Here is a 16,618-nt window from a genome sequence, read left to right as displayed (position 1 = left end):
TAGGATTCGCTCATGGAATATCAGCATCAGGCAGGGCTGAGGAGAGAGCCTTGACATCCAGGGACTAGTATTTAGACTTTAAAGCAGCTGCACGCAACCTGCTGCCCTCCAGAAGTCTTGGACTACAACTCCCATCATCCCCAGCTAGCATGGCCAATGACCATGCTGGATGGGGATTGATAGGAGTTGCAGTCAGACACATTGGGGGATTGCAGGAGGCTCTGTACTCATCCAGAGGCATGAGAGCCACTGCCCGAAGACCCAGTCCTGCACAACAGGGGTGTGTGTGGACTCAGTGAAGTAACTGTGTGGGTGCAGCTAGTGGCATGGCTGTTTCACCCCTAATCAGCACCTTGCAGGAAGGGAGAATTCTGATCAGATGGAAAGAACCCACACAGTCAACCCCAGTGTGAGTGTGTACATATGTAACGTATGTGTGAAGGGCTTGGGTTGGAAGAGTCCAATTGGCTGAGAAGGCTAAGCAACCAGTCCTGCCCATATGGCTGGAATACTCATGCACACTCCCCAGTGGCATGGGATTATATCATGGGGAAATAGCTCCCATGCTGCTGCATGTGTATATGAAGAGGGCCTTAATCTCCTTAAGATCTGCAGTGCCAGCAAAAATGAATTTGAGGCGGGCAGGTTACCACAGTTGCTGTACCAATGCAATAGCATAAAGACTGACAGAATGAGGCTATTCATAGAACATTCAGTGAAGGCATCGTAGGGATGGCCTGTTTCTGTCATTGCTGCATGTGAATATTTGCACACATTACTAATAAGCATATATTAAGTGCATATTACACTCTCTGGAAAGTCCTGGATGTGCCATAAGGCAATGTATACGTTTGAACCAAACGTATGAATGAACGTTTCGGGGCAGTGTTTGCACAGGCAGTCTTGCAGGGTTCAGATATGCTCTGTCAGCAAAGCCGGTCTCAGCTATCAACCACAGAGCGCTAATGTTTCAAACAACCCTAGCCTCCAATCTATCTGCCGTACACTATGTGGACAGGAGTGGTCATAGGACCAATGAATCTGTGAGTAAAGCCACCGTGAGAGTCTTCTATGACATGTCGCATCACCTTTGCTTTTGCTGGTTTAGTTTAGTCCTAAATTGCTGAACTGGGAACATGGGAGGTATCTATGCAGCCACATCCCTCTAACAGGCAAAAGGGTGGTGATGATGATTTTAATGTTCCTTTTTTATTTAACTTTTACTTCATGTGAACATTGCCAATTAAACTGAGTGCTGCATCACGCCATGCTAATGAGCTTACTTTCAAAACAAACCCAAGGACACATTATGTAACGGGGGCAACTACATAACCTAGTTTTGAAAGAGTTCACAAAACAAGTTTGGAGACCAGTTTTGCTTTCAGCTGAATGTGGCTGGCGCTCTCTCTCGCGCGCTCTCGCTCTCTCAAAACTGGCTGTTCAAGTCTTGAATTAGCATGAAAATGTATAAGTCCTTCAGTAAGACTTCCTCAGGCAGAGATTACTGTCATGTTTGTTTATTTGCTTGCTTGCTTTCTCACTCAATGTAATTCGTAAAAGTGTAACAATTTAAAGTAATGCTCAGAAGAATGGGGGGAGGCAAACTCATGATATTTCTTTGAGGTTAATTTACCAAAATAGTTCAGTCATATAAACTCTACATGTTTTCCTGATAGATTCAAAACTTCTCTTACCTTATCAACAGCTAAGGAAATCTGTTCCTTTCTGTAAAAATACTTCAATAGCGCAATCTTATGCATTCTTATGAGGAAATAATTCCCACTGTGTTCAATGCAGTTTACTCTCCAGTAAGTTAGGATTTCAGTCTAGTTTTGTCCCACTTATTCACACAGTGACGGTGTCATTCGAAAGTAGTTGGCATAAATGCATACCAGTATTTTCTTTAGTTTAGCCAATAGTTGCCTATGGAATGTGGGATCAAATGTTCCTTCATTACTGCCAGCTATATGGGCCAAAGGCTCTATATGGCAGCCTTCCCCAACATGGTGCTCTTCAGATGGTTTGGACTTCAACTTCCATTAGCCCCAGCCAGCATGGCCAATGGTCAGGAGCACTGGGAGTTGTAGTCCAAAACATCTGGAGGGCACCAGGTTGGGGAGGGCTGTACTATGACATCCCAGACTTCAGACAAGCTGGACCAATGGCAACTAGGAAGCACATTCCTTGGGCAACTGATTCACTTGCAAGAAAAACAAAGGGCATGTTGCAGGTCCAAAATGACATCAGAGGGCATGTTGCAGATCCAAAATGTAGTTGAGCACATTACACACAAATTTAACTTACTGTAACCGGATGGCATTTTTTTTCTAGGTCAAAAAGCCACTTCAGGTTGAGGCTATTGAGAGCGAAGCAGCTGCAGAGAGCGGGGATACTTCATCCTTTCCCTACCAGCTGTTTTTCTTTTTTTCAATTGTCCCCTCCCAAGTGACCCTCCAACCTAAGAAAAGGTCATCAGGCTGCAGTTAAAAGCACTGGCATTTAGCATGGGCTTTGGACCTCTGCTTTTAACAGACAAATGCCTCTAACAGAAGATCAAAAGCAGCACATTATGACAGAAGACATCTCCTGATGTTTTCTCCTACAATCTAATAATCAGAGTTTTCCTTATTAGCTAATTATTATGGCTAATAGCCATTGATAGGCCTCTATTCCATGATTTTGTTTAATCCTGTTAAACAGGATCTAAAGCCATCTAAGCTAAAACTCTGCTTAGAAATTTCATTATTCTTCTTGCATGGACTGTAACAAGCTAAAATGTTGTTGGTGTTCAATCTACCAAGAATTGGGGAGGATGATAGCTCAGTGGTAGAGCACAAACATTGTATGTAGAAGGTCCCAGGTTCAATCCCTGGCAGATTCAATTATGAAAGAAAGAAAGAAAGAAAGAAAGAAAGAAAGAAAGAAAGAAAGAAAGAAAGATCTAGTAGCAAGTGAGGTGAAAGATCTCTGGCTGAGACATTGGAGAATCATTGTCTACTCCAGAGTAGACATTTCCCCCACAGCCACCAGAAAACTTTCAAAGAGTTTGTGTGTGTGCATCTGCATCTGTGTAAGAGCAGAATACCAGAACCCAAGCTATCTGACATACCAGGGCCGACCCAAGACATTTTGCTAACTGAGGCAAAGAATAAGATGGCGCCCTCTCCTATTCTATGTACAAAAACTGACTGGACTGTTTCTTCAATAGTGACAATGGAACAGCATCCTTTACTGTACCTGAAGACAGCAGATTAGCTTAGGGGGCCCAGAGCAATCCACGGCATTCAGCTCTCTTCTCCAGTACCTTGCTGCCGCCTCCCAGCTTCTATCACCTGAGGTGACTGCCTCACTCTGTCTAATGGTAGGGCCAGCCCTGTAACATACATTCATCTGGACTTACTACAACTGCATTACTAGATTAACAAAAGACCAATCACCTGTGCTGTTTAGACACCCTGGTACATTGTCCATCTTCTGTGTATATATGATTGCCTTTGAAGTTCTGTTCAGGCATTAAGCCCAAAAGGGTATATACAGCAGAATGCGCTGGCCCCACCTCCAATGTCCCCAGCTTCCCTGTTGCCAGCCTGTTATCAGGTTGAGTCCCGGGGGGGGAGGGGATGGGGGTTCTACTCAAGTTCACTTAAATGCGAGTAGAACTGTCCGCATGATCAGGAGCACTACTTACTCCACAGAACGAAAGAAATCCCACCTCTAAAAGGGAGAACCCTAGGTCTGGAATCTGTTGGGACAGGACTAAAATGCATAGCTACTCAGAGGCCAATTTATAGTTATGTATAAAAACTAATACCAGAAATAAACTATCAATGATAGACAGGCGATAAAAGGATATCTGGTATTTTCATGTCAGTGCACTTAATTATGTAGTGATGATGGTTTAGGATGACCAGATTATGTTTTTAGCTATCTGTGCTTTTAGATATAAGGTTCAGTTTGGCTCTATGAACCTATGAGGAACAATACTATGGTATTAAATACAGACATCCTTCAAGTACAAGAAATCTGGCCACCTCTGTAATTTTACACATTTGCACATAGCTCTTTCTCTTCTCCCTATGCTCTGCATCTATCCAGTGTAGTTCCCTGCTCTCAGTAAACAGGTTAAGGGTGCAATCATATGCATGTTTAGGCAGAAAAAGTCCTACAATTCCCAGCATACCCCAGGCAGCATGGACTGTGCCCTACGTGTCAACCATTTGCTCAAAGCCGGAAGCTGCCATTCTGTAACCAAAGTGACTTTTAAATAGCTAAATGCGCTGTTAGATAAACAACTAGAACATGGGTCTTTCAATGTCCTTCATTTTTAAATCCAGTAGGAGCTGGCTTCATAACATTTTCAGTTTATCAGGCTAGTGAAAGTCTCTAAACGCTACTGAAGTTGGCGAGCCAACATTCTGAAATGGAAAATTCAGTTTGGCAGCCATAGCTTTGGGCTAATTCCTAAATAGCAACTTCTCAACAATTAGACTGACTGTTGATATAAATATTTACTAATGTGATGTCAGTGGAATCTAGGGCTGCCCATGTATATGCCTCTAGGGATGTGTAATGGGGCAGGGTCCTAAATGAGCATATTTTTGTACTGACCTAGGATGCAATCTAATATCATTTACCCTTCTGAAGTGAGAAGGGTCCTTCTGAAGTGAGGTTTTTATCCTGCTCTTGAGTGAGAGCTCATTTACAAAGCTATTGTTCTGGCATAGCATCTCCTAGATCTAGTACTGTATATCCATTTCAGTCTCTGGTTTGAACTAGGGGTGCACGAAAGTCACTTACCTGGTCTCACAGCTTTTCACGGTGGGGGGGAGGTGCTTCGCTGCTCTCCCCCCGAAGTTCAGGCCGGGGGGGAGGCTTCCCGCCTCGCCTGGCCGAAATTCAGGCCGGGGAGGAGGCGCCTCGCGAAATTAAAAGTTAAAAAAAAAAACGCCCCCGTGATAGGCTACGTGACGATTAACGTAGCCTATCACGGCTAGATTTGCAAAGTCAGCTGTGATAGGCTACGTAAATCATCATGTAGCCTATCACAGGTGACTTAAAAAAAAAAAAGCGCGTACGCAAATGGCGGCCCCCATAGGGAGCCGCCATTCGCGTTCCTTATTTGGTCGCTGTAGTCTATGTAAATCTTTATGTAGACTACAGCGACCAAATAAGGAACGTGAATGGCGGCTCCCTATGAGGGCCGCCATTAGCCGTACGTGCTTTTTTTTTTTTAAGTCACTCGTGATAGGCTACGTGATGATTTACATAGCCTATCACGGCTGACTTTGCAAATCTAGCCGTGATAGGCTACGTTAATCGTCATGTAGCCTATCACGGGGGCGTTTTTTTTTAATTTACTTTTATTGGAATGGCGGCGGCGGCAGGCGGTCGAAAGATCGGCTGCTGCCCCCGCCCCTGACGAACCGCCACCGGGACCCGCTGCCGGGAGGGACACTCGGGAGAGGTAAGTCCCGTCCCAGGGGGGGGCGCGGGGGCGGGGGGGTGCAGAGAATTTCTCCCCGAAACTTTTTCGGGGGGCCGAACACATTGGCGCTTGGCCCCCCGAAGTTTCGGGGAGAAATTCTCCGCCAACCCTAGTTTGAACACACATTCAAGGTTGAATCAGAAGTTCAACTGAACTGAGTCAATATTGTTAGCAAGGTCAAGGGCTTTTTACTCACCTCTCTTTGAGCCCTAGATAGCAAATAAGCAACAGCTGGCTTCTTTTAATCTTATCTCTACTGAGTTGAGGTTACAGTTCCACAAAGACACACAGAATTGCCCATGATCATAGTCGGCAAGGGATGTGTGATTGAAACACTCTGCAATTGCTTGTTCATGTAGATAGGAGCATTGTAACATCAGGATAACAACTCTGAGATAACAACCTCCGATCCTTGATTGTATGAGCCTTCTGTTCCTAAAATGGTCCCGGATTGCAACGATTGGTTCTAAGGATAAGAAGAAGGAATGATAGGGTAATTATTGGGGGCTGACATTCACTTTGTGTCTTTTGGACACTGCACATATTACTTTTTAAAGGAGTATGCCTTATACATTTAAAGTGAACACCTAAAAAAGTGAACCATGAATGTGACAAATATCTGTTTACAAACATATTATAAAACACACATAGAGACCTGGGATTGGATTCCTGGGATGCAGTACTATAACCGAAATGCTGGGTATATTCCTACATAATGTGCATTATGCTCCTTTGTGCTTGTGTACGTGTGTGTGTACAAACTTGGTTAAAACATTATTTCTTTGTTTAAAACACTTCAATCACTCTTTCCCACAATTATTCTAAGCAACATCAAGTATATGAAAACATTTCATACAGTAAACTAAAAATAAACACTAAAACTGTGAAAATGAAAACATGCCATAGTGACACCATCAAAACTAAAGCACATTCTACTCTTTATTTAGTCAAAGCTCTCCAGAACAAATGGACCTTAGAAGTCTCTAAAGACCAAGACTGACAAACCTCTTGGGAGAGGTCACTCCACAAAGCTGCAGCAACCACTGAAAAAGCCCTGCTCCTTACCATTAAAACTGGAGCTTCCCAAAAGGAGAGAATTTAGAGCAGGGAGCTCAATTAAGATATTGAGAGTACACTCCAATAAAGAGAAGCACTCTCTAAAATATGTTAGTCCCAAGCCATGAGGTTCTTTAAAAGTAAGAACCAGGACTTTAAAATTGAATCCAGAAGTTCACTGGCAGCCAGTACAATTGGCACAGAACCAACCGAATATGGTCCTGCCTGCCAACATCCACCAAGAGGTGGGTTCTGGCATTCTGCACTAGTTACAGCTTGTGAATCATCTTCAAGGATAGTCCCACTGCAGTAGCCAATCCTTGAGGTAACAAAACATAAATGTTTTGAGGTCTCCACAAAGGGGCACATTTGACATATCAGATATAACCGATATCTGACATATTAGGTATAACTTTCAGGTTATCTGATGTCCTATTTAATGTCTGAGGCCTTCCTCCAGGTGCCCCTGACAAATGAGGCAGAGTGGGTGGCTACAAGAAAGAGGGCCTTTTCAGTAGTGGCACCGTGTTTGTGGAACAATCTCCCCGGAGAAGCTTGCCTGGTGCCTACATTATGGTCTTTCTGGTGCCAGGTGAAGACCTTTTTTCTCTCCGAGGCATTTTAAGATCTGTTTTTAGTAGTTTTAGTGTTTTATTCTGCTCCTGGTTTTAATTTGGTTTTATGTGCTGAGATGGTTTTATTCTTCACAGCTAGTTTCATCTTGGTTTTATTCTGGGCTGTTTAATTATTGTTTTGTTTTGAAGTTTGTATCTTATGTTTTAAATGTATTGTACACTGCCCAGGGAACTTTAGTTATTGGGGGGTTTAAAAGTACAGCAAACAAATAATAAATAAATAAAATAAACCGATTAAAACATTCCTGGCCACTGCTGCCACCTTCTTTTCTGGTATAGCAGCAGCAGTAGATCCAGTAGGATGCCCAAACTGAGTACCTGTTCTGACAGAGCAACACATACACCACAGAATAGCAGGTAGACTGCATATCCCCCGGGGTACTGGAGATCCATTGCCTGAGGGTTCTTAAGATGAATGAAAAGAGTTTTTCTTTTCTTCCTTTGCAAAATCAAAGTAGCTGTGAGAGCAAGATGTTTGTTCTGAGGATTAAATCTAAATAAAGTGTCTGCTTTCATGGTATGATAATAGATTGATATAGGGTTATTATGGATAATATTTATTTAGATGTGTCAGATGTATTGAGCACAAAAGAGTTGTTCAAATGGGAATGGCAAAGAAGTTGCGTGACTCAGATCTGAGACATGATAGGTCAGTCGCCTCCTGTGTAAATAAGCAGCGATGAGTTTGTAAACCGAATTTGAATCTGTTCAAGTGTTCTGAGGCATGAAGGCACGAGTAAACACCACTGGCATAGGCTGGATTGCTACCTCTTTCCAAATGGAAAAGTAAAGGGGGCAGTACTAATTTGGATAGGCAAATATAAGCATATGCAAGTTAAAGGCGTTTCTAAGGAATGATGCTGACTTGATAATAACAGATCAGAGGTACCATCACTCCCATGAATGTATGGGAATGTTGCGGATGGAATTTTATTGTGTGTTATTTTTACGTACATATACAAGACTATGAGCAGTATCCAAGGAGGGTGTTGCACTTGTCAACCGACATAGCACTACTGTAAGTGACCGCTAGTGCAACACCAATAGCGTAAGCTGGCACAAGAAACCCATGCTGCAGGCTTATGTTATTGGCATTGCACTAGAGATCACTTCTGTTAGCACTATGTCAACTGTGTAAGCACAGTGTCCTCATTGGATACTGCCCCTTGTCTGTATTGTGCATCAGTTCAATCAGAATAACTCCTTTTCTGTCTCTTCTACTCTCAGTCTCTAGCACACAAACACACAAAACCATTTCAAATTCATGAAGCTTCTAATTAAAATTACAGGGGATCTTTGCTGAATGGGATTAATGTCTGAGTAACCATTATAGAAGGATCTTGGCCATAGGGATAGACATGGCCAGATAATATATCAATGAATTAAGTTTGGTATGGAACCTCTATTTCAATTCTTCCTTCTGCTATCACAGAAAAGCAATACCTCAGCAGGGTTAAACGACCCTAGTACAAAAGCAGCCAATATGTTTTCAGCCATTTTCAAGTTGGGTGCACAAATCTGTGAATCAGGACAAACATTAAAGGTTGTTTTTGCAGGAGTTTTACTATTCCTCACACCTCTGCAAACCCCACTCTGACTCTGTTGGCTGGTGTTGATGCAAAGGACGATTCCTGATCAGGGGCTCAGAGAGGGGTGGGTGGGCTGATGGGGGAACTTCAGCTGCTGTTTTTTCCTTCTTTGAATAACAAGAGACCACCTGCAGAATCCCAGCACTTGAGACCCCTTCACAGTTTGAAAAACAAGATCTACATTATGTTCAATACACACACGTTGAAATGAATACATTCTGCACATATGTTCAGTATTGTGCTCCTGGCCAGGTTCTTAATCATTTAATTTATTTGTGATTTACAAATTTAACACATTTGTTTTTTGTTTTTTTTTAATTAACACATTTTCCTGTGAACATATTATTTCCTGTTTTCCAGTTTGCACAGAGGAGCCATGATTACTTAAGACAGGCCTCTTTCATAATACAATGTATTCCGTAAATCCTATTAGACTATTAGGTAACATAGTAAAGATAGGCCAGCCCAGTCATCTGAATGCTATTCTTTCTGACTGCCCTTTTGAAATCTGGTATACTTGCTCTAGATTAAATTATGTTCTTTGTATTCCCCACATAGTTTTGGTGATTGAATAGTCAATGAAGTATATTTAACAGATGCTAAGAAGTACATTAATATATTGTTAGGATCCCTGAAACTCTAGGAAAACACCCGTTTTAAGGAGTGTGTTTGCAGTGTAGTGAACAAGACAGAATTTCTCATCTGTTTCATTAAGGCTTTGTGACATAAACAAATCTATTGGCCATGTTCCCAATACACAGTCACATGTACCTTAGGTGCCATTGAAATCAGTGGGGTTTAAGGACACCTATTTCTGTGCTAGATTGCAACTGAAGCAATTAAAGGCATCAGCAGCTCTTGGTTCCTAAAGATGGTGAGCCCTCAGCATTATCACAATGGGCATCTTCCTGCTCAGATTTCAAATGTACTGCTGTCTTTCTTTCATGGGAATACTACCAAGGCACATGCAGGACAGGCATTTTGTGAACTCATGAAATATCATTCAGTCCAATGTCAGCTCAGCCATGAATTCACAGCACCGGCTACTATTTCTCTGGCCCCTGCTGCGCTGTATGTGAGGCTGCCTTTAAAGATGGTTTGGACCTTTCCAAGTGGTGCATAATGCAGCTACTCGAGCACTGGTAGATGTTAGGAAATCGGATCATATGACAGCTTTATTGTACCAGCTGCACTGTTTGCCAGTGCATTTCTGGGCCCAATTTAAAGTGCCAGTCTTGGTCTTGAAAGCCCTACATGCTTTGGGTCCAGGTTACTTGAAGGAGCACCTTCACCCATACCAACCTGCTCGCACTCTGAGATCAACATTAGAGGCCTCACTTGTCTGCCCACCTGTCAAAACAATTAGGCTGGGTGGACCCAAGGGACAGGGCCTTCTTGGTAGTGTCCCTGTTGCCCCCACTTGTGGAATTCTGTTCCAAGAGATGCCCACTAGGCCCCATCATTACAGGCTTTCAAGTGGGCCCTAAAGACTTACTTATTTACCTTGGCATATAGCTGAGTCAGGTCTTTTATTGGGTGCCATCGCGTATATAGTGTTATCTGGTTTTAATGGTCAATTTTGATTTTTATTATTGTTTTTATCATGGTTTTGTGAATTTAAATTTTGAATGCTGCCTAGGGAGGATTTCCCCTAAATGTAGTTTATCAGTCTTTTAAATGAATGAATGAATGTATAATATGGAGATCATAATACAAGCCTATGCTAGATGGTTGCTCCACGGATCACTGTATGTGAAGTTCTGAGCATTTAGGGGAAGCAATATAGCAAAGTTGTTTAGAAGTGTTTTGGAAGTTTCCATGTGGAGAGTTTTTCATTTCATGTGCTACTTATCCCATCAGAAATGCTTTTCTCAGTTGCATAAGGCCATCTTTTTTAACATTTCATGCCAAAATGCCACAGTTAAATGAGATTGTGATCGTGATCCATTTTCTGTCATGAGGTTTTAGAAAATGAATAATCACTGTTGAGTAAGTGTAAGCACTCATGCAAATGAGTGAGCAACAGGAAGTAACAGAGGTTATTTACATGTCAAATAGCCATCAATGCAACTGGAAACCAGTGGACTGCTGATACTGATAGTACATATTTTTGGGCAGCTGTTAGTGGCAGCTGTCTTTGCCCCTATTTTGCTTTTAAAGAAATGTTTAAAGATAGATATAGATATATGGCATACTCACCTGTGCTCTAGAGGTGTCATTCTTCATATTTCAGTTCCCTTCTTTGGTTCTCTGGTAGTTAAATCTCTGAGTGGACTGGAGGCATTTTGACCATTTGGTATGCATGCACGTACATAGAATCATAGAATCATAGAATAGTAGGGTTGGAAGGGGCCTACAAGGCCATCGAGTCCAACCCCCTGCTCAATGCAGGAATCCAAGTCAGAGCATCCCTGACAGATGGCTGTCCAGCCTTGTCTTGAAGGCCTCCAGTGTGGGAGAGCCCACCACCTCCCCAGGTAATTGGTTCCATTGTCGTATTGCTCTAACAGTCAGGAAGTTTTTCCTGATGTTCAGCCGGAATGTGGCTTCCTGCAACTTGAGCCCATTATTCCATGTCCTGCACTCTGGCATGATCAAGAAGAGATCCTGGCCTTCCTCTCTGTGACAACCTTTGAAGTACTTGAAGAGCGCTATCATATCTCCCCTCAGTCTTCTCTTCTCAAGGCTAAACATGCCCAGTTCTTTCAGTCTCTCTTCATATATGTGCATGTTACATGTACACTAAGGCATCTTGTAGTGCACAGCCTTCTACTCTACATTCTGGTGCTGAAAAGGATGAGAATATATTATAGGACCAGTTATTTCAAAGTAAATTAATGCAGTTCAGAATGTGGACAAAAGCCTTCTGAAATGTGTACAGGGGCTGGGGCCCTCTGGCAATGATCCTTGGTGTGAAAATAAGGGTATTACACAAGTATACAAGTGTCCCTATATTTAGCTGTGAAATGTCAGAGACGATGAGTAACTATATTCATGCACTATTAATTACACAATCAAATCAGTTATCACAAACACAACAGAAAAGGTTTTGAAAAGCATATGCCCGCCATTACGTGCTTACATTTCATTCCACAAACCCTATGCAAATTTCTAAAAGCAGCTGGGTGCACAGGGACATGGTGGGCTTGCATACGTGCTGACCTCCCCTTCTCTTTAACCCTTCACAAGGTGCAGGCAAATACTGTGGGAAAATAGTATTTTAGAACTTTGGAAGGGAGTGTTAATTTCTCCCGTACTTATGCCCCTCATGCCCAGAGCAGGCATTTACATTTGACCACTTCAGCTTAGGGAACTGCTGGACACCCTCACTCTCCTTGTCAGTGACCAGCCATTACAGATTGCATGGCTAACACACTGGTCCTTGTTAAGAGTTGGGCTGAAGCACAGAGGTCTGAAATGCTGGCGCTTCAGTTCCAGTCCTCCTCACAGAGTGGCTGCAGACATTATGTTGAGGCACAGACAACTGGAAATGCCTTGACCTTCCTGATTCTCTGCACCTCCTTCTTATGCAAAGTAGAACTTGCACATCTCTTTCACCCACCCGAGAGATGTGAAAACTCAGATGGGATGTACTCATGGATCACTATTTTGCAATAGAAATTGCTGGTGGTTGGGGTCTGATCTGGAAAGTGTTAAAACCACACACACACACACCTCACACTAGGGTCCCAATCCAGATTGGGGGCCCTGCGCTTACACTAGCGTAAAAAATGGGGGGTGGAGATGCTAAAGTAATGTCTGCTTTGGCCCAGAGATTCAGAGAAACAGGAAGTGTGAGGCACTTGCACTTCCTTTTCTCTCTGCAGTGATACCCATCATGGAACGACATTCAGTTATAGCAGTCTAAAAGTGGCTGAAGGGGGCCAAGGTTTTCTACGGACTTTTCATTGTCAGATTTTATTACTTGATTTATATCCTGCCTTTCTACCAAAAACATGGCACTTAAGGTGGAGATTGTATTATTATAAATATTCTGCTGAGCCTTTTGTCTGGAATAGCTGTCCTCTTTCTGACTGGACTGCAGCTATGATACTTTTTTTGTTTTGTTTTTGCTTTTCTCGTCTTGGAGGTGGGAGTGTGGTTCCCAATTTGGTTTTTATGCTGCTGTACTCTTTTTTCAAGAGGGTTTTTAGTTTGTTGTTGTTCTAATTACTATTGTTATCTTACTTTGTGATATAATTTATAATTTGTTGCAAATTGATTTGAAGGGACTCCTGACAGAAAAGCCACTTATACAGTTATATGCTATGCTATGCTATGCTATGCTATGCTATGCTATGCTATGCTAATTCTGGTATATAACTGGCAAGAATTTTCCATGACACACTAAGTAGACCTCAGATTCCTTATTCCTCAGGTGAGAATCATTTAGACAGATCAAATGACTACTTCAGCTCCTGTCTTGTATTTCTGTAGGTCAAAGGGGAATGCATTTGGGAACCTGGAGACTCCATGTTCAATGTTTCATGATGATACAATAGGCTGCGCAGGGTTTTTGTAGCCTGATCGACCATTGTCTAGCTAGTATTTAAAAATATTTGACCAGTTTCAGTTATCTCCCAAAGCTTAAGTGTGCCAGACAATCACAAAGGAGAAAAGACTCAACCATCTGATTACCCAAATTGACTTAGTCTGAGCAATGTCAAAAGAAACCTAAACACTGACTCTTGGAAATACCATTTGAATACACAAAGAGGCTCTCAGTAAGCCCATCTGTTCTGGAACAAACATATTTGAGAGGCAAAACTGAAGGAGGAGGGGATGGAAATCCTTCTGAAATGTGACAAGTAGCCAAGTTCAGAAGACAAGAATTCCTGGTGGTTCCCCAGGTCTACAGTGATTGAAAATGTGAGATGTCGAGCTTGATTTTGCTTGAGTTCTCCTCTTTTTTTCACTTTTGAGTTCATCGCATCTCATTTGTACATTGGATTTTGGTTTTTGTCCACATGAAATTTATATGCACTTTTTGTGTGTGAAAAATACACATTTTTGAACTCATTTTCAGAAACATGTGCATCTTTGTGTGTACTTTTGCAAATGTGCAGTTTTTAAAAGAAATTTCCTAATGAATAAAGCATTTTTGTGCATTTAATAAAATATGCATGTTTGTGTGGATTTTTTGAAATGGACGCAGTTTTGTGCATCAGTTTTGAAATGTGTACTTCTTTTTTTACAAACTGCATTGCAAACTTCATAAATGTATGGATCTTGATAGTAAACTGCATTCTTATTTGTGTTTAGATATAGGAAGTGTGAATTTGCTAAATTGGCATTAAAATGTGACTCCCCCAAAATTCTCACCCATCACTAGTAGTGACTGCCTCTCCTATTAAGGTTCTACCAAAGCACTTCGGGTTAGTGCATGCCCACTAGCGTCTGGCCACCAGGACTCCACTGAAACAGCTCCTGAGGACAGAGGGCAGGTACTTCCTTAAGGGACGTAAAGAACTCCACGGTCTCAGCCTATGATCTGCTTTGGCCACTAAGCAGTGTTCTCAGGGAAGGAAAGGGACTTCTCTGCCCGCAATCACCACACAATGGCAGCAGCCAAGTTTAGCCCCTCCTTCCGTGCACTGCCAGTGTGAATTTCTCTTTGCCAGGAGGATACCAACTAGACAAGGGCAGGCAGCTTGACTGACTGGGCTGGGATAAGATTCTGCTCCAACATTGTAAAGTCATCTTATGAACTTTAAATAGAAAAATGACTTGGGGCATGAGAAAAATGCTTCCTTATGTATAGAAGTTTACACTATCTCATTCCTCCCACCTGTCTTTTTTAAAGGCTTCCTTGGCATGGGGAATGTCTGTAATATTTTTAAACCATAATAAAATGGAGCAATTTTTGTTTTGTTCTTCTGTTCTATAGATGAAAGAACCCTACAGTAAAGACGATCTGTTGGCTCAGCCTGATCAGAGAACTTTCTGGACTAATGACGACCCAGGTAAGGATGGAGTACACCTTGCCTTTAAGCAAAAGAAGATATATCCTTCAGAATCAGAACACTGCCCACCCCACAAAAATGTTTATTGCAGTTTTAAAATTCCTAAAATGTGGGATATGAGGACTGTGGACGAGGATTTAGTATTCTGGGTTGCTTTGCTTGAGAACATAAGAACAAAAGGACATAAGAAGAGCTGTGCTAGGTCAGACGAAAGGCTATCTAGTCCAGCTTCCTGTTCCCACAGTGGCCAACCAGATACCTAAGGGAAGCTCACAAGCGGGACATGAGTGCAATCAGTGGTGCAGCTAGATAATGTTAGACCCTGGACCTAAGGGTCTTATGCAGCTGGGGGGGGGGGGTCAGGTTAGATGACCATGTGTATTATTCCCCACCCACACTACCATTCCATGCTTTACAACTGTTTTTAAATTCCTGATACGATAGAGGAAAAAACCCAAAGCAAATACAAACCTATTTGCCAACTCTATTCTTTTTAAGTGGGGGGAGAAATACTCTGAGCATGCAGAGTTTTGCATTTTAAACTGATTTAACACTGTTATGACTGCAGAAATAAGATGGAGTTGGTTTCTGCTGCCCTGATGCTAAACAAATAAGCACCGTTATTTTTGCTATGGGTGGGCTGGGTGGAGAGGGTAATATATTTAAAGCAAAAACAATAAAATGAGCTTCTGTAACCATATGCATGTCCAGCCAGCCTGACTATAAAATGTGTTTGAAATAGGGAGAAAGAAAAGATACTGTGGTGAGCAGTGCCAGCCCCAGTAGGCCTTGTGTAGCCATGCCAGACCAGGTGCTGAAGTTGGGCATCTTTGCTTGCTGCCCCCAACGTTCTCTGGTGGTCATTTGGTACCGTCCCAGCTGTACCACTGAGGGCAATAGCCCTCTCCCACTGGTTTTCCCTAGTGACCCATATTTGAGGAATGCTGCCTCTGATCCAGAAGGTTGCACATAGCCATCTGATAAGCAGCCATTGATATTCCTCACTGAGAAGCAAGGGAGTCCATCCAGGGAGCTCATGTCATCAGCTCCTGAAGGGACCATCGATGGCCTGAGAGAACTGTGGGCAGCCCCTCCACCACTTGCCCTGGACTACTTAAGGCCTGTGTTCCCTGACAGAAGGCAACAGTGAGGAAGCCCAGGCAGGGAACTAGTGACATCAGCTGCTGGAGAAACCTTCAATCACCCTGAGAGAACTCTGTTCTAGTGTTTGTTGGGAGCGGGGGAGTTGTAATCTTTTTGTTTCAGTATTTTAAAAAGTGTAAGCTGTCTTGGGTGTCATGGCAGAAAGGTTGTATAGAAATGTGTTACATACATACATACCCTTACCTTCCATGAATTTGTTGAGTCCACTTTTAAAGCTATCTAAGTTGGTGGTCATCATCCCTGTATCTTGTACATGTGTTTAAAATATGACAAGCTATGAACCTGGCAGTATGTCTCATTGTATTCACTGGGTCCTGCTCTCAGATAAGTGTGGAGAAGATTTCAGCCTTCAACTGACCATCAGAACATAAGAAGAGCCATTCTGGATCAGACTAAGGTCCATCTAGTCCAGCAATCTGTTCACACAACTAGCCAACCAGCTGCCTGTGGGAAGCCCACATGCAGGACATGGGTGCAACAGCACCCTCCTGCCCATGTTCCCCAGCAACAGGTGTACATAGACATACTGCCTCTGCTCTGATACTGGAGATAGTATATAGCCATCAGGATTAGTAGCCATTCACACACACACACACACACACACACCAACTTGCATATTTGTTAGTGTCCACATACAGATTTAGGATAGTTGCCCACACAGTGTGTAGCCTGGCGATTTGGCAACAAATGACCTGGCCCCTCAAGCAACATTTAAGAAAATGTGAA

At 42.6% G+C, this 16,618-nt stretch overlaps 1 protein-coding gene across 1 annotated transcript in view; it reads left to right on the top strand.

Moving 5' to 3' along the window:
* Positions 1-16,618, top strand: part of SGK1 (serum/glucocorticoid regulated kinase 1) — a 96,195-nt gene that overhangs the window by 44,937 nt on the left and 34,640 nt on the right. Inside the window, exons 3-4 of the mRNA XM_084827586.1 lie at positions 14,653-14,739; positions 15,803-15,830. Coding sequence (XP_084683712.1) covers positions 14,653-14,739; positions 15,803-15,830 — 115 coding nt within the window. The remainder of the gene's footprint in view (positions 1-14,652; positions 14,740-15,802; positions 15,831-16,618) is intronic.

The sequence above is a fragment of the Heloderma suspectum genome, chromosome 1 (assembly GCF_057233095.1).
Source record: "Heloderma suspectum isolate Gila_16-S chromosome 1, 16-S_ref, whole genome shotgun sequence".
Taxonomy (NCBI): Eukaryota; Metazoa; Chordata; class Lepidosauria; order Squamata; family Helodermatidae; genus Heloderma; species Heloderma suspectum.
The sequence above is the reverse complement of the archived record's forward strand: the minus strand, read 5'-3'. Positions and strand labels throughout refer to the sequence as shown.